General features: G+C 41.3%; 1 protein-coding gene across 1 annotated transcript in view; it reads right to left on the bottom strand.

Moving 5' to 3' along the window:
- LOC102279256 (membrane cofactor protein) overlaps nt 1-16305 on the bottom strand; it is a 46677-nt gene extending 30372 nt beyond the window's left edge. Inside the window, exons 1-3 of the mRNA XM_070384436.1 lie at nt 16117-16305; nt 11206-11394; nt 10767-10869 (exon numbers count right to left, since the gene is read on the bottom strand). Coding sequence (XP_070240537.1) covers nt 10767-10869; nt 11206-11394; nt 16117-16159 — 335 coding nt within the window. The 5' untranslated portion in view covers nt 16160-16305. The remainder of the gene's footprint in view (nt 1-10766; nt 10870-11205; nt 11395-16116) is intronic.
- Between the last annotated feature and the right edge of the window lie 4990 nt (nt 16306-21295).

Here is a 21295-nt window from a genome sequence, read left to right as displayed (position 1 = left end):
AGGGGTTCCAGAAGAAGAAGACAAAAAGAAAGACCATGAGAAAATACCTGAGGAGATAATAGTTGAAAACTTCCTAAAATGGGGAAGGAAATAATCACCCAAGTCCAAGAAACCCAGAGAGTCCCAAACAGGATAAACCCAAGGTGAAACACCCCAAGACACATATTAATCAAATTAACAAAGATCAAACACAAAGAACAAATATTAAAAGCAGCAAGGGAAAAACAACAAATAACACACAAGGAATTCCCATAAGGATAACAGCTGATCTTTCAATAGAAACTCTTCAAGCCAGGAGGGAATGGCAAGACATACTTAAAATGATGAAAGAAAATAACCTACAGCCCAGATTATTGTACCCAGCAAGGATCTCATTCAAGTATGAAGGAGAAATCAAAAGCTTTTCAGACAAGCAAAAGCTGAGAGAATTCTGCACCACCAAACCAGCTCTCCAACAAATACTAAAGGATATTCTCTAGACAGGAAACACAAAAACGGTGTATAAATTCGAACCCAAAACAATAAAGTAAATGGCAACAGGATCATACTTATCAGTAATTACCTTAAACGTAAATGGGTTGAATGCCCCAACCAAAAGACAAAGACTGGCTGAATGGATACAGAAACAAGACCCCTACATATGTTGTCTACAAGAGACCCACCTCAAAACAGGGGACACATACAGACTGAAAGTGAAGGGCTGGAAAAAGATTTTCCATGCAAACAGGGACCAAAAGAAAGCAGGAGTAGCAATACTCATATCAGATAAAATAGACTTTAAAACAAAGGCTGTGAAAAGAGACAAAGAAGGTCACTACATAATGATCAAAGGATCAATCCAAGAAGAAGATATAACAATTATAAATATATATGCACCCAACACGGGAGCACCGCAGTATGTAAGACAAATGCTAACAAGTATGAAAGGAGAAATTAACAATAACACAATAATAGTGGGAGACTTTAATACCCCACTCACACCTATGGATAGATCAACTAAACAGAAAATTAACAAGGAAACACAAACTTTAAACGATACAATAGACCAGTTAGACCTAATTGATACCTATAGGACATTTCATCCCAAAACAATGAATTTCACCTTTTTCTCAAGCACACATGGAACCTTCTCCAGGATAGATCACATCCTGGGCCATAAAGCTAGCCTTGGTAAATTCAAAAAAATAGAAATCATTCCAAGCATCTTTTCTGACCACAATGCAGTAAGATTAGATCTCAATTACAGGAGAAAAACTATTAAAAATTCCAACATATGGAGGCTGAACAACACACTGCTGAATAACCAACAAATCACAGAAGAAATCAAAAAAGAAATCAAAATTTGCATAGAAACGAATGAAAATGAAAACACAACAACCCACCCGTGGGACACGGTGAAAGCAGTCCTAAGGGGAAAGTTCATAGCAATACAGGCACACCTCAAGAAACAATAAAAAGTCAAATAAATAACCTAACTCTACACCTAAAGCAACTAGAAAAGGAAGAAATGAAGAACCCCAGGGTTAGTAGAAGGAAAGAAATTTTAAAAATTAAAGCAGAAATAAATGCAAAAGAAACAAAAGAGACCAGAGCAAAAATCAACAAAACCAAAAGCTGGTTCTTTGAAAGGATAAATAAAATTGACAAACCATTAGCCAGACTCATCAAGAAACAAAGGGAGAAAAATCAAATCAATAAAATTAGAAACGAAAATGGAGAGATCACAACAGACAACACAGAAATACAAAGGATCATAAGATACTACTATCAACAATTACATGCCAATAAAATGGACAATGTGGAAGAAATGGACAAATTCTTAGAAAAGTACAACTTTCCAAAACTGGACCAGGAAGAAATAGAAAATCTTAACAGACCCATCACAAGCATGGAAATTGAAACTGTAATCAAAAATCTTCCAGCAAACAAAAGCCCAGGTCCAGACGGCTTCACAGCTGAATTCTACCAAAAATTTGGAGAAGAGCTAACACCTATCCTGCTCAAACTCTTCCAAAAAATTGCAGAGGAAGGTAAACTTCCAAACTCATTCTATGAGGCCACCATCACCCTAATACCAAAACCTGACAAAGACCCCACAAAAAAAGAAAACTACAGGCCAATATCACTGATGAACATAGATGTAAAAATCCTTAACAAAATTCTAGCAATCAGAATCCAACAACACATTAAAAAGATCATATACCATGACCAAGTGGGCTTTATCCCAGGGATGCAAGGATTCTTCAATATCCGCAAATCAATCAATGTAATACACCACATTAACAAATTGAAAAATAAAAACCATATGATTATCTCAATAGATGCAGAGAAAGCCTTTGACAAAATTCAACATCCGTTTATGATAAAAACTCTCCAGAAAGCAGGAATAGAAGGAACATACCTCAACATAATAAAAGCTATATATGACAAACCCACAGCAAACATTATCCTCAATGGTGAAAAATTGAAAGCATTTCCTCTAAAGTCAGGAACAAGACAAGGGTGCCCACTTTCACCATTACTATTCAACATAGTTTTGGAAGTCTTGGCCACAGCAATCAGAGCAGAAAAAGAAATAAAAGGAATCCAAATTGGAAAAGAAGAAGTAAAACTGTCACTGTTTGCAGATGACATGATCCTCTACATAGAAAACCCTAAAGACTCCACCAGAAAATTACTAGAAATAATCAATGACTATAGTAAAGTTGCAGGATATAAAATCAACACACAGAAATCCCTTGCATTCCTATACACTAATAATGAGAAAACAGAAAGAGAAATTAAAGAAACAATTCCATTCACCATTGCAACAGAAAGAATAAAATACTTAGGAATATATCTACCTAAAGAAACTAAAGACCTATATATAGAAAACTATAAAACACTGGTGAAAGAAATCAAAGAGGACACTAATAGATGGAGAAATATACCATGTTCATGGATTGGAAGACTCAATATAGTGAAAATGAGTATACTACCCAAAGCAATTTATAGATTCAATGCAATCCCTATCAAGCTACCAACAGTATTCTTCACAGAGCTAGAACAAATAATTTCACAATTTGTATGGAAATACAAAAAACCTTGAATAGCCAAAGCGATCTTGAGAAAGAAGAATGGAACTGGAGGAATCAACCTACCTGACTTCAGGCTCTACTACAAAGCCACAGTTATCAAGACAGTATGATACTGGCACAAAGACAAAAATATAGATCAATGGAACAAAATAGAAAGCCCAGAGATAAATCCACGCATATGGACACACTTATCTTTGACAAAGGAGGCAAGAATGTACAATGGATTAAAGACAATCTCTTTAACAAGTGGTGCTGGGAAATCTGGTCAACCACTTGTAAAAGAATGAAACTAGAACACTTTCTAACACCATACACAAAAATAAACTCAAAATGGATTAAAGATCTCAATGTAAGACCAGAAACTATAAAACTCCTAGAGGAGAACATAGGCAAAACACTCTCTGACATACATCACAGCAGGATCCTCTATGACCCACCTCCCAGAATATTGGAAATAAAAGCAAAAATAAACAAATGGGACCTGATTAACCTTAAAAGCTTCTGCACATCAAAGGAAACTATTAGCAAGGTGAAAAGACAGCCTTCAGAATGGGAGAAAATAATAGCAAATGAAGCAACTGACAAACAACTAATCTCAAAAATATACAAGCAACTCCTCCAGCTCAACTCCAGAAAAATAAATGACCCAGTCAAAAAATGGGCCAAAGAACTAAATAGACATTTCTCCAAAGAAGACATACAGAGGGCTAACAAACACATGAAAAAATGCTCAACATCACTCATATCAGAGAAATGCAAATCAAAACCACTATGAGGTACCATTTCACACCAGTCAGAATGGCTGCGATCCAAAAGTCTACAAATAATAAATGCTGGAGAGGGTGTGGAGAAAAGGGAACCCTCTTACACTGTTGATGGGAATGCAAATTAGTCCAGCCACTCTGGAGAACAGTGTGGAGATTGCTTAAAAAACTGGAAATAGAACTGCCTTATGATCCAGCAATCCCACTGCTGGGCATACACACTGAGGAAACCAGAAGGGAAAGAGACACATGTACCCCAGTGTTCACCGCAGCACTGTTTATAATAGCCAGGACATGGAAGCAACCTAGATGTCCATCAGCAGATGAATGGATAAGAAAGCTATGGTACATATACACAATGGAGTATTACTCAGCCATTAAAAAGAATACATTTGAATCAGTTCTAATGAGGTGGATGAAACTGGAGCCTATTATACAGAGTGAAGTAAGCCAGAAGGAAAAACACCAATATAGTATACTAACGCATATATATGGAATTTAGAAAGATGGTAACAATAACCCTGTGTACGAGACAGCAAAAGAGACACTGATGTATAGAACAGTCTTATGGACTCTGTGGGAGAGGGAGAGGGTGGGAAGATTTGGGAGAATGGCATTGAAACATGTAAAATATCATGTAAGAAACGAGTGGCCAGTCCAGGTTCGATGCACGATACTGGATGCTTGGGGCTAGTGCACTGGGACGACCCAGAGGGATGGTATGGGGAGGGAGGAGGGAGGAGGGTTCAGGATGGGGAACACATGTATACCTGTGGCGGAATCATTTTGATATTTGGCAAAACTAATACAATTATGTAAAGTTTAAAAATAAAATAAAATTTAAAAAAAAGAACTGATGGCAGATGAACTAGACAAAGACTTTAAAATAACTGTCTTATGAAGGCATTTGCAGTGGTAAATCAATTAATGCCAGTTCTGCTGTCTGATTTTTCTTCAATGAGGGGGCTACGTGGGAGACATAGAGCTGCAGATCTTTATGAACACCCTGCAAGTAACAACATCACTCTCAGGGTCAAGTTCAATGTCACCATTGAGAATATCAAAGCTAAAATCCAAGAAAAGGGAGATGTCCTGTTTGCCTAACAGTTTTGAATTTTGGGAGCATATAGCTGGAGGTTGACCACACACTCTCAGACCACAAATTCAAGAAAGGAGTCAACTCACACTTCGCGCTTTGCCTGTGGGGTGGCATCACTAAGGCTTCCTTCCACAAGTTTGCCCCCAAACACACTGTTAGTAAACCATCTCTCACAAGTATTTGCTCACTTCCATCTCAATGCTGCCAACTGCCACAAGAAGAAATGTGTCCACACCAACAACCTGTGCCTCCAGAAGAACATTAAATGATTCCCATACCTTGGTGCCTCTTTGCCAGCAGGGAGGTCTCTTGCCAAAACCCCAAGGTCCTGAGCCCCCAATAAAATTTGACAGAAAAAAATGACTGCCTTAATGATGCTTGAAAAACTAAAGGAAGAAATCTAGAAAATCAAGAAAAGCCGTGTAAAACATGGAAATCTCAAACAGGAGACAGAAAAACTAGAAAGAAGCCGAAAGGAAATTCTGGAGTTGAAAAGTTGTTCCATCGCTAAGTCATGTCCTACTCTTTGCGACCCGCATGGACTGCAGCATGTCAGACTCCCCTCTTCTTTACTCTCTCCTGGAGTTTGCTCAAATTCATGTCCACTGAGTCAGTGATGCCATCCAACCCTCTCATCCCCTGCCGCTCCCTTCTCGTCTTGCCTTCAACTTTTCCCAGCAGCCCTACATTCATTGCTGTGTAAAGTAGAGATGATACAGTAGCTAACTATATGCCCTTCAGGAGACTAAAGGGATTAAGAACATAGGGATAAACAAACACAATGGACTATAGCTCAGCCATAAAAACAGGGAAATCTTGCCATTAGCAACAACATGGGATGGGACTAGAGAATATTATGCAAAGTGAAAAAATGAAACATAAATATTGCATGATTTCATCTATAAGTGCAATTAAACACAAAGCAAACGAGAAACAACAAAACACAAACATACTCCAGCCACAGAGAACAAAAAAGTGGTTGCCGGAGGGAGGGGGTGGAGGGAGAAATGAATTAGGTGAGTGAGATTAGGAGGCACAAATTTCCAGTTATGAAAGAAAGAGGTTATGAGGATGAAAGTAGGAAACCAGTAGTAACTGTGCAATAACCTCGTATGCTGACAGATGATAACTAGACATCATGGTAATCACTTTTAAACATACAGAAATATCAATCCCTATGTGATGTACTCGGAGAAGGTGATGGCACCCCACTCCAGTACTCTTACCTGGAAAACCCCATGGATGGAGGAGCCTGGTGGGCTGCAGTCCATGGGGTTGCAAAGAGTCAGACACGACTGAGCGACTTCACTTTCACTTTTCACTTTCATGCATTGGAGAAGGAAATGGCAACCCACTCCAGTGTTCTTGCCTGGAGAATCCCAGGGATGGGGAAGCCTGGTGGGCTGCCATCTATGGGGTCTCACAGAGTCGGATACGACTAAAGTGACTTAGCAGCAGCAGCATGTGATGTACCTGAAGTAATTTAGTTTGTAGGTAAATTATTCTTCAATTAAAGTAAGAAACCTAATGTTACAACTTAAGGAATTAGTGAAAGAAGATAACCCAAAACTACCAGAAGGAAGTAAATAATAAAGATTAAAGCAGTAAAATAGAGAAGAGAACGTCAGTGAAATCAAAAGCTGGTTTTCCAAAAAAGCAAAAACACTGACAAACCCTTAGCTAGATGGACTAAGAAAAAAAGAAAAATCTAAATTACCCAAATCAGAAATTAAATGGGGATATTATCACTTAGTTCTACAGAATTAAAAATATGAGACCTCTATGAATAATTTTATGCCAACAAATGATAGCCTAGATACAATGAACAAATCCAGGTAAACACAGTATCTACCATGACTTCATTAAAAAATTACAAAATTTGAATTGAATATGACAAGTGAGTAGATTGAATCAGTAACCAAAAATCTTCCATTAAAAAAAAAAGTCCTGGATCTGATGCTTTTCAACTCTTTAATTCTGCCAAATGTTTAAAAGAGAAGTTATACCAATCGTTCTACAAGAGGGGGATTTCACGATGGCTGAGAAGTAAAACATAGAGACCATCTTCCTCCCCACAAATACACCAAAATAAATCTGCATGTGGAGCAACTCCTATAGAATACTGAAATGCTGGAAGAGACCCCAGACTTCCAAAAAGGCAAGCTAATTTTCATGTAACGGGGTAGGGCAAAAGAAATTTAAAAAGGAGACAAGGGTATGGGGACATGACCTGTGCCTCTGGGAAGGAGCCATGAAGGAGGGAACATTTCCACACACTAGGAAATCCCCTAATGGGCGGGGATAGGGGTGAGCTTCAGAACCTCAGAGGGGAGCCTGCAAACAAGTGCTTGGAAAAAGAAGTGGAAAGAATTCACCACAGACCTCAGTGCTGACAGCACTTCCCAGTCTGAGACATTTGTTTGTGCGCCTGCTGTGGCGAGTTGGTGGCTGGGTGTTGAGGCTTGGGCTTTGAAGATCGGGCCATAGGGAGAGGACTGGGGTTGAGGGCCATGATGAAAGTCTGTGCAGCACAGACGAGGGATTCCAGGGAAAAGTCTGTGCCAGCCAGAGGGTTAAGAGATCACTGCTGTGGGGACCTTCCAACTCTGTGCGCTTGCAGACAGCAGGACACTGCCTCCGTGAATGCCAGAGGTGAGATGGGCTGCGGTCTGTTGTCCCAGAGGTGGACAAGCAGGCTGGCTGCCACCAAAGCATGTGCCAGAGATGGGGGGCAAAGTTCCACGGCAGACCCCCGCCCCAGAGGTTGGCATGACATCCACTGCAGCCTCCACCAAGCTGTCAGCAGGCAAAAGTCACTGCCCGTACCTGTGCGGCTTGGCGCTGCCAAGGGACCCTCGACCTGGGGCCAGTTCCCCTGGGGGAGCAGACGACCTGCCTGAGGCTGTAGTAACTTCCTACAGGTCTCTGCTGCCACAGGTTTTCCTTGCACATCCCAACTGCGTCCGCCATATCGCTCCCTCTGCCCAGACTGACTTAGCAAGTGAGCCCCAATAAGCCGCAGCTTTTGCCTCCATTGCCTGGGCGGGGAACACACACCAGACGACAGTCTATAAAAAGAGAGGGGGCCAAAACCAAAACTGAGCACCAGGGACTCAGAGGAAGGGAATTCGCTTGTGTAGCCCCAGCAGCAGCCTACTAAATCCCCACAATTAGCTTAAGGCTGTGGACTTTGAGGGCAACTGTAGACTTTGTAAGCAAGTAAAAGCTGGAGTAAAACCAGATCTGAACCTGAGTTGACCCCACAGGGCCCACAGCAGGTGCCAGAGGCCTTCCTAGAACTTTTGGAGAACTTCCTGAGTAGGAAGACATGCTGGAGCTCTCTGTGTGACATGGACACAGACAAATAGGAAAATATTCTTACTACCAATCTTTCTCTAAATATCTTCTCTTTCTTCTTTTTTCTATTGTTTTATTGTTCTTTACTACTGCTTTTATTTTTCCTTTACTTAATGCTTTTTGCTTTTAAATAAATGTTTTAAAATGTTTTTCCTATTTTCACAGTACTTTCTCATTATCTTACCGTTTTCCCCATGTTTTTGATTTTGTATTTTTGCTAGTCTAGTTTCTACTCTTTGTTTTCATTTATGGGTTTGTTTATGGTTTAATTGCTCTTCTCATGTTTTTATTCACATTTTCATTCTTTAAAAATTTTTTTTTAGTTTGTTTGATAGTATGTTATTACACGTTAAGTGCTGCTTTTAATATTTGTCTTGGGCCTTTGTCCATTATTTGTTTGTTTATATTTTTATTTTTTTCTATCTTTTTTTTTCTCTTTCTCTTCTGTGCTGTATGGCTTGTGGAATCTTGGTGCTCCAGCAATGGGGTTAGGCCTGAAACTCTGAGATAGGAGACCCGATCCATGATGTTAGACCACCAGAGAACTTCAAACCTCATGGAATATTAATTGGCAAGAACTCTCCAAAAGGCCTCCATCTCAACCATAACACCTGGACTGACACAAAGGCCAGCAAGTTCCAGTGCTGGACACTTCACACCAAACAATTAGCAAAACAGGAATAGAACCCTACCCATTAGCAGACAGTCTGCTCAAAGCCATACCACGTTCACAGACATCTCAAAATACACTACTGGATGTATAGCACTGCCCTTTAGAGACAAGATCCACCTCCAACCACCAGAACAGGCACTGGCACTGCCTACCAGGAAAGCAACCCCACCCGTGGGAGACAGACACCACAAGTGGGGAACTACATCCTTGCAGCCTGTGAAAAGTAGACCCAAGCACAGCAAATGAAACAAACTAAAAAGACAAAGAAACATGTAGCACATGAAAGAGCCTGGTAAGAACTCACAAGACCAAACAAATGAAGAGAAAACACGCAGTCTACCTGAAAAAGTTTAGAGTAATGATAGTAAAGATGACCCCAAATCTCAGAAATAAAATGGAGGCATAGATAGATATGATGGAGACATGGATAGAGAAGATACAAGAAATGTTTAATACAGACTTGGAAGAAATGAAGAACTGTCAATCAGCAATGAGCAAGGCAATAACTGAAACAGAGTACACTAGAGGGAGCCAAGAGCAAAATAACCAAGGCAAAAGGACGGTAAGTGAGCAGGAAGATAGAATGGAGAAATAACTGAAGCAGAGAATAAAGAAGAATGAAAATAAGACAGGACGGTCTCAGAGTCCTCTGGGAAAACATTATGCAAACCAACATTCAAATTACAGAGGTCCCAGGAGAGAGTGAAAAAAAGAAAATTGTGAGAAAATATTTGAGGAGATCACAATTAAAACCTACCTGACCTGCCTCTTGAGAAACCTGTATGCAGGTCAGGAAGCAACAGTTAGAACCGGACATGGAACAACAGACTAGTTCCAAATAGGAAAAGGAGTACGTCAAGGCTGTATATTGTCACCCTGCTTATTTAACTTATATGCAGAGTACATCATGAGAAACACTGGGCTGGAAGAACCACAAGCTGGAATCAAGATTGCTGGGAGAAGTATCAATAACCTCAGGTATGCAGATGACACCACCCTTATGGCAGAAAGTGAAGAAGAACTAAAAAGCCTCTTGATGAAAGTGAAAGAGAAGAGTGAAAAAGCTGGCTTAAAACTCAACATTCAGAAAACTAAGATCATGGCATCTGGTCCCATCACTTCATGGCAAATAGATGGGGAAACAGTGGAAACAGTGGCTGACTTTATTTTTCTGGGCTCCAAAATCACTGCAGATGGTGATTGCAGCCATGAAATTAAAAGACACTTACTCCTTGGAAGGAAAGTTATGACCAACCTAGACAGCATATTAAAAAGCAGAGACACTACTTTGCCAACAAAGGTCTGTCTAGCCAAGGCTATGGTTTTTCCAGTAGAAATGTATGGATGTGAGAGTTGGACTATAAAGAAAGCTGAGCATAGAAGAATTGATGCTTTTGAACTGTGATGTTGGAGAAGACTCTTGAGAGGTCCTTGGACTGTGAGGAGATCCAACCAGTCCATCCTAAAGGAGATCAGTCCTGGGTGTTCATTGGAAGGACTGATGTTGAAGCTGAAACTCCAGTACTTTCGCCACCTGATGCGAAGAGTTGACTCATTTGAAAAGACCCTGATGCTAGGAAAGATTGAGGGCAGGAGGAGAAGGGGACAACAGAGGATGAGATGGTTGGATGGCATCATCCACTCGATGGACATGGGTTTGGGTAAACTCCAGGAGTTGGTGATGGACAGGGAGGCCTGGCGAGTGCGGTTCATGGGGTTGCAAAGAGTTGGACACAACTGAGCGACTGAACTGAACTGAACTGAACCTTATTTTCTTTAAGTAGCATCTTACTTACCCCTGATTACAAACAAAGTGAGCCTGTGAACCAAACAGAACACTTCCATTGACGAAGTAAACTTGACCATTCACTGGATCGCCCAGATTAGGACATGATTTTCCTAAGAGAAAATATTCAAATTTGTTTGTTTACAGCAATTTCAAAAATAGATTTAAATCAAATTCAAAATTCTACAATTCTTGTTTGAATCCATGGGGATCTTATTATTTTATTTAATTATTATTTTCTTTCCATATTATATGGTGAAACATGATTCGTATCTACCCAGGTAACCAATTGCCAAGAAGATTATTCTTTTGGGATTTTTTAAGCCCGAAAAAATGCATTGCCATCTAAAACCTATATTCACATGAGAAAACCATTATTGCAGTAGATGAATATGTGCACTAAAATGTGTGAAACTCTCCAGAGCAATAATAAAAAAAAGTTTACTCACTTGTACAGGCCTCCTCAAGAGCTGACCATGTATTGTCATCCTCACAAACAGCAGATCTGGGACGAAGAGGAATTATGGGCTTGAAACCTAGGCGACAGTCATATTGTACACGTTCCCCAGGACCATACCTGGGTTTAGGCGCACCCCGGAGCCGCATAGTTTCAAACCTTGGTGGATCACCACAGGCATCTAGGAATAAAGAGAATAAGAACATGAAAATAAAGTAGTTTATTTCATCAGGCAGGGACTGTGGCCTGGCATCAGATCAGGTAGGTAGTACAGAATAAATAGAAAGATTCTTGGCAAGGTTTTAAATGACTATTATTGCTTTTACCCAAGTGATAATTGTCACAAAGGATGTGTCTTCTTATTTTAAATGATAATCTATGAGCTTTCGGTTTGTTGAGGATTAAGGTAAAGTTTCATTCAACACTAAATTGAAGAGATAGCATCAATGTTTTTGGTTTTAAAATATGTTTATAGGTATGTGTCCTTCCCCACTTCTTTCTAAACTCATTATTTTGACATTCACCTCTCCTCTAAGAGGTCTTCCATAGTCTATAGCACTCTGCTCAGATTCTGCTTCAATAGTTTGAAACACAAACATATGATCACCTATCCCTTCGGGCTCAGTTTCCTCTCAGAAGGCAAGGTCCTAGAGGGCAGAGAGCATATACCTTCTTTTTGTTACACTCTGTACACACTGGGTGCTTGAGACATGCTATGGCAAGAGGTAAATATCAAATAAGCCTTGTGGATATCAGAGATCAAAATAAATATTGGCTAAAATATTTAAAATTATGACTTCCTTTTATGTGTTTTGTATTAGTGAATTGAGCATTTTGCAAATAAATGGAAACCCTGAAATATCAAATTTTATTACTTTGAATAGCCTTAGTAAGAATTGGTTTCTTGGATGTTCCAGGAGTAATAATTTAATCTTCTTTCACTGATTAATGAATTGTGCATTCCCTTAGAAGCCCCCTGCAGGGGCTTTTTGGGCTGTTTATCCAATGCATCCGGACAGTAAAGCTGTTATATTGTTATGCTTTTAGAATTTTTTTTTTACCTCTGTCCTTTTTTTGTGGGGGGTTCTTCCCTAGAACAGTGTTGTTCCTACTTCAGCAAGTCCTCTTCCTTTTAATTATCTGTGCTCTTGAAAATCTTATAAATCTGTTAGAAAATAATGTAAAATATGGTGGAGACACATTGGTTAAAGTCCTAAAAGGATGCAGAGGCCTCTCCTATAAGGTTATAGGACCTAAGGAGGTGGGAGATAGACTACTTTGATCCCTGAGGGAAATTTTCTTTCTTATTCTTTGGGTCTAGGTCTTTAGATTGAAAGACTAGTCAAGAGAGAACTCTAAACAAGTGAATGTTATCCTCCTTTTTCATCATTTTCTAAATTCTAAGTTCCTCTCTTGACATTCTGTCCAACATTTCACTACACCACGTGCTGAAATCCACTTTTGGCAAAATGTTTTCAACATTTCCAGCATTCTGGTCTTAATATATGAATTCTCCTCAATCAACTGCCCAAAACAAAAGCAACAAATAAACAAACAAAAAAGGATGTAGTTATTAAAAACAGTGTTTAAAGATCAGTACTAAAGAGCCTCTTGAAGGTGAAAGAGGAGAGTGCAAACGCTGGCTTGAAACTCAGCATTCAAAAAGCCAAGATCATGGCATCAGGTCCCATCACTTCATGGCAAACAGATGTGGAAAAAGTAGAAGCAGTGACAGATTTTTTATTTTCTTTTATTTTTATTTTCTTTTATTTTCTGCAGTGATTTCCAAAATAACTGCAGACAGTGACTGCAGCCATGAAATCAAAAGACGCTTGCTCCTTGGAAGGAAAGCTATGACAAACCTAGACAACATGTTAAGAAGTAAAGACATCACTTTGCTGATAAAGGTCTGTGTAGTCAAAGCTATGGTTTTTCCAGTAGTCATGTACTGATATGTGAATTGGACCATAAAGAAGGCTGAGTGCCAAAAAATTAATGCTTTGGAATTGTGGTGCTGGAGAAGATTCTTGCAAGTCCCTTGGACAGAAAGGAGATCAAACCAGTCAATCCTAATATTCACTGGAAGGACTGGTGCTGAAGCTGAAACTCCAAAACTTCGGCCACCTGATGCGAAGAGCCAATTCATTGGAAAAGACCCTGACGCTGGGAAGGATTGAAGGCAAAAGGAGAACAGGGGGGCAGAGAATGAGATGGTTAGATAACATTACTGACTCAATGGACATAAATTTGAGCAAGCTCTGGGAGAGAGTGAAGGACAGGGAAGCTTGGTTTGCTGCAGATCATGGGATTGCAAAGAGTCGAACACGACTTAGCGACTGAACAAGAACAACAAAAAGATCAGTATAGCGTTGAATTTTATTAATAACATTAAATATACTGAATATTCTGAGCCATACATTGTCATTTTGCAATAGGAAAAAACTGGATTAGAAATGCAATATAATTCCTATTAATAGATACAAATATATAACATCATTCAGAGTTTCCTGGAACCAAGAGAGAAATCAAGTTGATAGCACGTCCATAATTAATTATATAAGTGTCATTTGTTTATGTACTTGACTTCACTACCTATCTCAAAACCAGATCATGAAGAAAGAATTTCTAATATGAAAAGAAAAGAAATGCCAATGGGATGGTTTAATCCATTCAGCTAGCGAGTACTTCTTCCCACTAACAAGCATCATGAAAGGCACACTTTCAACAATATAAAGTTTGGAATGTATGCTTCAGCAAGCAGTTGAATACAAGGTTTAAACACTGTAATGATTGAGTCCAATATCACGCTTTTTAATTACCAAATTTCTTCTCTCACTCAGAATACTGAATTCTGTACTCCTGTGAGGATTTTCAAACTAAACATTTCTAGTTTCAGAAAAATAGTATTATGACTAAGTTTTTTTCTAGATAGTTTACAATATAATAATTATTGGGTTGCAATGCTGTATGTTTGCCATTGTATAATATGACAGGCTGCATTCATAAAATTCCCTAGTTTTCCAGATGAGTTTCAGGAAGATGAAACAGTCTCTACTACGTATCAAGAGAACTGTTCACCTTCTGTACACTTACAAAAGTTGTGCAGAGACTCTCTACCTGCTTGCTAAATTTAAACATTACTCTGGTACTCGTGCACAAAACCAGATCCTCCCCCAGGCAGTACCTTCAGTAAAATGCTGGTCTCTGATCAAGTGAAATCTCATTGAAACCTGACCACCCTGCCCCTTCTCTCACTGTCTACATAGACTACCTTTTAAAATGAATATGAAAGACAAACGTTTATTGAAATTAATGTCCATGCTCCTTTAATGAACTTTTTAGAAGGCTGGTACAATGCTTGTAAGCAAGAACATCTACATTCTATAACACTGCACACCTTTTTTTTAATCAAACTTGGAAAATGTGCTACAAAATCATGTTCTGGTCGGTGTGGAAGATGAAACTGGATGGAAGATGCATTATCAGTTGTAAAGAAAAGATACTGAATCCAAGTCTTCATAAACAATTCATGACTATTTCTTACTTTCTGTCTGTTTGCCTTCCTTTGCAGGTAGGCCCCCAGCAGGTAGTCTGGGGTATAAAAGGCTTAATGTTTTTATAAAACACCACATACAGTATTTTGATTAGTTAGAATTCACCTCTATACATGGTTAACTTACTTCTTTGGAACTTTAACATGCATAAAAAGTATGAGGGTAAGTAGGTGCAATAAGGCAGGAAGAGAATGATTCAACCTGTCAGAAATTAAAAGATTTTTTTCCCAGCAGGTGGCACTACAACACAAGTCTTTGGTTTCTCTCTTCTGTGCTGCCTCTGGCAATATCTGCAAGTGGGCACTTTTCACCCTCCACTGCCTCTTTCACAGGTCTTGCCCAGTGGCCACCTTATTACTTTTTATACCTCTTGGATGTTGGTGCCTTGCTGCTGCCAGCGTCAATGGCATCACCACGTGGGGCACAGGGATGGTGACTTCTGCTGCCTCCAGGATCCTGAGTTACAGCCTCCACCACCAAAGAGGGACTGGGAGGGTGGGTGGGAGGGGGGTGGGGCTGTTCTTACCTGACCTCCAAATGAACTTCCCAGCCCCCACAAAGCAAGCAGTAGCTTCCTGGGCCCATACTTGGCACATCTGGGTGGCCACTTCTACAAAGTACACACTAGGGAACACTGTGTGGGCTCCCCTAGCCCAGCCAAGCCCCAGGGGCACAAACACCCCTGTTCCCAAGTTATCAAGCTGGCCAGAGAATATAGGGCAAACCCTCCCCACAGGCACAACAGCAGCCTAACTACATCCCCCGGCGCCTGGGACTCACGAGCAAACTGCACCACCAGCACCAGATCAGCAGTTCTGTGGTTCATTTGGTCACTTTATGAGAACTGACTCGTTGGAAAAGACCCCGATGATGGGAAAGATCGAAGGCAGGAAGAGGGGGACGGCAGAGGACGAGATGGTTGAATGGCATCACCGATTCAATGGACGTGAGTCTGAGCGAACTCCAGGAGATGGTAAAGGACAGGGAAGCCTGGTTTGCTGCAGTCCATGGGTTTGCAAAGAGTCAGATACGACTAGCGACTGAACACCAGCCTGGCCCTTGGTAAGCCTCAGTTTTGCCCATCACCCCGCACCGCTGGGTGCCCACCGCAAGCAAGACTTCTCTTCCAGCGCTATGTGGTCCCTACTCCCCTAGATCTCGACGCAGCACGACCCGCGGACGCTCTGGTCACGCTTTTTACTCCAATTCCTTATGGCCCCGGAGTGGACGCAGCCCCACGACTCTCACGAGAGACTAAAAGCAAATCTCCTCCCACCCTCGGTTCCAGTCGGCCGGCCTCGCGAGCCGCTCCGGTTCCCCACCAGCGCGCACACTCTACAGGCTCCTACCGGAGACTGCGGGCAGCAGGAGCACGAGGACCACCAAAAGCATCCCTACGAGGCACCGGCAAAAGGGGACTCTCGGGGCGACCAGGAGGGGGCTTGCGTGATACGAAAGCCTCTGTCACTTTCGGGGAGACCAGCGGGAAAGCTGAGCCCAGCCGGGCAGAGATCTGAGCTCGGTTGTCAGACGCAACAATCCCCAGACTCACAAGGTGTCCAGAGTGGTAACGCGGGGGGCGTGGCTGGGCCGTGCCGGGGGCGGGGTGAGGGTCTAGCGGGGCCAGTGGGCGGGCTGCAAGGCGGGGCCTCGGCGCGGGGGGCGGTCCCCGCTCGTAGAGGGGCGGTCCTCGCGCCTGGGGGAGCGGTTCCTGCGCGGGTGGGGCGGGGCGCGGCGCTGCAGAGGGTTACCTGTGTGCGCGGCGCGGAAGACGGTTCCCCGTGGGCCCGGAGACGTCGGAGCGCCTCCGCCGGCACACGGCGTGTCTCTGGTTCCTCTGCCTGCAGACCTGAAGAAGAGCCGCAGCGACTCGGCGGGACCCTCTTGGTGAAAAGACTGTTAACCACCCTACGCAGAAGGGTGGAAAGGAATCAAGGGCTGGCGTGCCATCATTGTCCCTTTTCCGGAAAAATCAAGCGTAACGACCTGAAAATAGAAATCTAGAGTTTAGGCAGTGGTAAATGTGGGACAGACAACCGTCATGACTCCTTTTGGACCTGAGGCCCTCCATATTGTCGGGACACCTGGGCCCTTGCTCGGCCTTTGCCATTAGTCAGGCATCATTCACGACAATATTTGAGATTTCCGTGGCTGAGCCTCTGCTACTGAAGCCTCTCGTGGCCGGATAGATTTCAAAATCATGAAAGGTTTGCCCATCGCTCTCCCACCTGCTAAAATCAATTTGTTCTACCGTGTGTTCCAAGGAGAGCATCTCTGGGAAAGTAAATGGTTAAACAACCCCTGGTCGTTAGCATGAGTGAGTGAGTGAAAGTCGCTCAGTCGTGTCCGACTCTTTGCGACCCCGTAGACTATACAGTCGGAGAAGGCGATGGCACCCCACTCCAGTACTCTTGCCTGGAAAATCCCATGGACGGAGGAGCCTGATAGGCTGCAGTCCATGGGGTCGCGAAGAGTTGGACACGACTGAGCGACTTCACTTTCACTTTTCACTTTCATGCATTGGAGAAGGAAATGGCAACCCACTCCAGTGTTCTTGCCTGGAGAATCCCAGGGACGGGGGAGCCTGGTGGGCTGCGGTCTACGGGGTAGCACAGAGTCGGACACGACTGAAGCGACTTAGCAGCAGCAGCAGCAGCAGACTATACAGTCCATGGAATTCTCCAGGCCAGAATACTGGAGTGGGTAGCCTTTCCCTTCTCCAGGGGATCTTCCCAACCCAAGGATCAAATCCAGGTCTCCCGCATTGCAGGCGGATTCTTAGCATAATGGGTTGGGTTGGAAGCTTTGCTATTGAGGGACTAAATGTTTTATGGAAGATGAAATATACATACATGAAAAAGGTAAAAAGAAAGCTGCATTAAGGGCCAAATTCTTGGAAGCAATGAATGTCTTATAGTTGGGAGGAGTAGGAGTTGGTTAGGTGGAATGGATAAAGGGGAAAACTTTTCTGTTGAAACACTCTTGCAAACAATGCTGGAAAATTAAGAGTGAACACGATTTATGTGTAAAGTTGTAAGTAAACCTGTATGGTTAGTAGAAGAAAAACGAAAGTAACATGGCTGGCATTAAGGAGCAAACAAAAGGAGCTGCCATTTTCTCATTACTTGGCAAAGAATAAAAAGGTCAACCAGTGTGAGTAAACGTGTTGAGGGGACCAGTACCCCCAAACTTTTAGTTTTTAACATAACACTTTTGTATGTTAAAAGTCTTAATATGGACATGACTTTTAAATCAGCAGTCCCATTGAGAATTTATTCCAAAGAAATCATCAGAGCCATGAGCAAAGATTATAGTTTTGGGAAAATTTTAACCCTATGTGTCTAGCAGAAGTCTTAAGGATTTTAGGATAGGTAGTTTACAGCATGGGAGTCTGTGCAGCTGTGTAAAAAAATATGAATGTGAGAGACTATGATATGTTTTAGGTGGAAAAAGAAGGCTCCAAATCACTACATAACTTTTGTCATTTCTTCTATTAAAACAAAAGGACTACTTGATACACATAAAGGGATTAGCAGGAAATATTCCATAATTAACTAGTAGTTGATAGGATTATGGGTATTTCATTTTCTTTGTGCTTTTCAGCTTTCTGTATTGACCCTATGTTACCATTTCTAATCAGGTAAAGAAAAAAGAATGTTTACATGTGATTGGCGTTTCAAATGTTCATAGAATGGTGGGGACAGAGCCTGCATCCCACAGAATAAAGCAATGAGAAGATGGTGAGGAAATGGAAATTCTCCCTGTAAAAGTCAAATGCACCAGCTGGAATTACAATACATTTATATACATTTAAGCAATTTTATATCTGAAATATGCTAAAGATATTCTGGGATACACAAACCATGGGATTTCTTCTTCCTCCCAGAACAACACAGTTTGTTTAATTCTTGGAAGAGAATATAAAACTCAAAGTGTGGGTGTGATAAAAAAACATCTTGGTGTCTTGTTTTTGTGGCCTGTGGGTTTCTCTAATTGTGGCACGCAGAATCTGGGGTGTAGTTGTGAAGCACGGGCTTAGTTACCCCATGGGCACATGGGAATCTAGATCCCGAGACCAGGGATCAAACCTGTCTCTCCTGCATTGGAAGGTGGATTCTTAACCACGGACCACCAGGAAGACCATACCTTAGTATCTTGGGTTAAAAAATTGAGACTTTCTATGATAACACAACTAAATGAGATATAAGGAGACTTATGAAAGAAAATATAATGAGAGGGCATTGTCATTTCTTTTAATTCTTACTGTTGTGAAAGAGTGATATAAAGGAAATGTTTTGTGGCTCAGTGTTGGCAATACTTTGTGAGAAGAGGGAATCCTTTTATTGTTCTCTGCAACCATGTGTACACAATATTCCATCTAAAGTGTATCTCATAAAGCTGAAATAACTTCTCTTTTATTTTTAGGCTTGAAAGTAAGTTTCTTTTTAATTTAGCATGGTTTTCTATTTACAGGTGATAGATTAGATTCAAAGGTTGTGTTTACTGAAAATTTATGACAGTGAAATTTCTGCACCCAGGATCCATCAATTCATTCTAAGTGTAATTGAAGACTTCACACTGATTTCTGAAATTATTTTTGACCCAACGGAGGTTCCATTTGAAAGGTTTTGGGCCTTGTTCCCTATTTTTCTGAACAAGCTCCATGAGGCAAAGATGTAGTTTTCGTGCTGTAGCTCCAGTGCTGAGACAGTTCTAGATCTATACTAAGTGCATAAAAGTACCCACTAGATACTAAGGAAATACATGAGTGTTGCCATCAAATGCATTTATCATGTGTCTGTTGATCCTCCCCTTGCCTGCATTTACCAAATTCTGGGGAATTCTGAGAAATTTTGATTTTAATAAGGCGAGGCACTGAAAACAAAGCAGCATTTGTCTCTGAAAGGAATGACCTACAACTGTCTGCACAGAAAACGTTTCTAAATCAGGAAGACAAGCTGACCTATGACGTGAATCTGTTCACTGTTTAACACTTAGCCTTGAGATCATTTTAGTGACAGAGTTCAAAGGGAGGGTATTGACTGTGAACTTCCTAAGGTCCTGAGAGGAACAGAACTCAGGAGTCTAGGCTTTGAGTGAAGTAGGGGAGAGACCACACTAGTGGTCTCTCCAACAAACTGCCAACAGAAAACTGAGGAGAGAATGGAGAACATGATTGTTTGTAGACCAGGTTTTGAACGATGCAGTAGCTCTCCTGCAGGCTTTAGGAATGGTGGTAAGTAGAGGGAGGTGTCTGGGGATGTTCACTAAATTAAATGATATTAGATGATCCTTTGCCTCCTCAATGGGTATATTTGCATTCTGCTTTTCAGAAGTGGGCACAGCAGCATGAAGGGACCTGTGAACGCTCTCAGAAGGGGCTTGCCCCTCTCTACACGTTGGGGGTTTGCAGAAACCTGAAAGAGAATGGCTTAACGAAGCATAGTTAAGCCGCCTTTCTGATGTCGGTCCTGGGAGCCCCGCCACCACTGCTTGCACCTGGTAGGCGCCTGCCAGACCTCAGGAGAGTCACTGTGGAGCCACACCCGACACAGGGATCCGGAACCGCCAGGCGCAGGGAGGAGGGCCTTGCTCAGAAGGACCACGCGCTTGCTTTGTTTCCTCTTGGCTTTCGGAAGCTTCACACAGTGAATAAGTTACAAACCGTATTCCAGAAGTAGGCTTGCAAAGATAAAATCTTTAATTCCTTTCTTATAATGGTGGAGACAGTACATTTAAACATCATAGACTTTAACTTACAACTCACACATAACTGTACAAAAAGGCAAATGAAACAGAAAAATTAGAATGCTATCACTAGGAATAACTTCAAGACCCATTGTTCCAATTCCTGCTTTTCAGATGAAAATGTAAGGCTAGAGGTGAGCAGAACCTCTCAATAATACAAGCAAAGTCAGGCAAAATAGTATTTTACCCATAGTTAGTATAGGGCTGCCATCTATGGGGTTGCACAGAGTTGGACACGACTGAAGCGACTTAGCAGCAGCAGCAGTATATAAAATATTCCCTATAGATAACTGAAGTTAAAAAAAATTATGTGTCTCTAGAAATTACATTTTTCCCTTTGAGAAAGTGTGAATTGATACAGCATATTATTGTGACAGCATATTATTGACACAGCATGCATTACTCTATCTGGAGAAATATATTCTGATCTTAAAAGAATAATACCTATTTAAAAATAACTAACAAAAGTATGTGTATTAGGAAATATATGAAGAAAGATTATCAGAAAAAGAATTAAAATATTTATTAACTGGTTATCACTAGGTACTATAATTACACACAACTGACTAGTTTTACATGTCTTCCTCATGAGTTCGGAGAAGGCATGGCACCCACCTCATGCATTTTCCAAATTCTCCTCAATTACCCTTCTATATTAAAAATATTAATTAAAATATTTGACAATAAGTAAGAAAAATGACTGGGCCTCCCTTGTGGCTCAGCTGGGAAAGAATCTGCCCACAATGTGGGATACCTGGGTTCGATCCCTGGGTTGGGAAG

This window comes from Bos mutus, chromosome 16 (assembly GCF_027580195.1).
Source record: "Bos mutus isolate GX-2022 chromosome 16, NWIPB_WYAK_1.1, whole genome shotgun sequence".
Taxonomy (NCBI): domain Eukaryota; kingdom Metazoa; phylum Chordata; class Mammalia; order Artiodactyla; family Bovidae; genus Bos; species Bos mutus.
The sequence above is the reverse complement of the archived record's forward strand: the minus strand, read 5'-3'. Positions and strand labels throughout refer to the sequence as shown.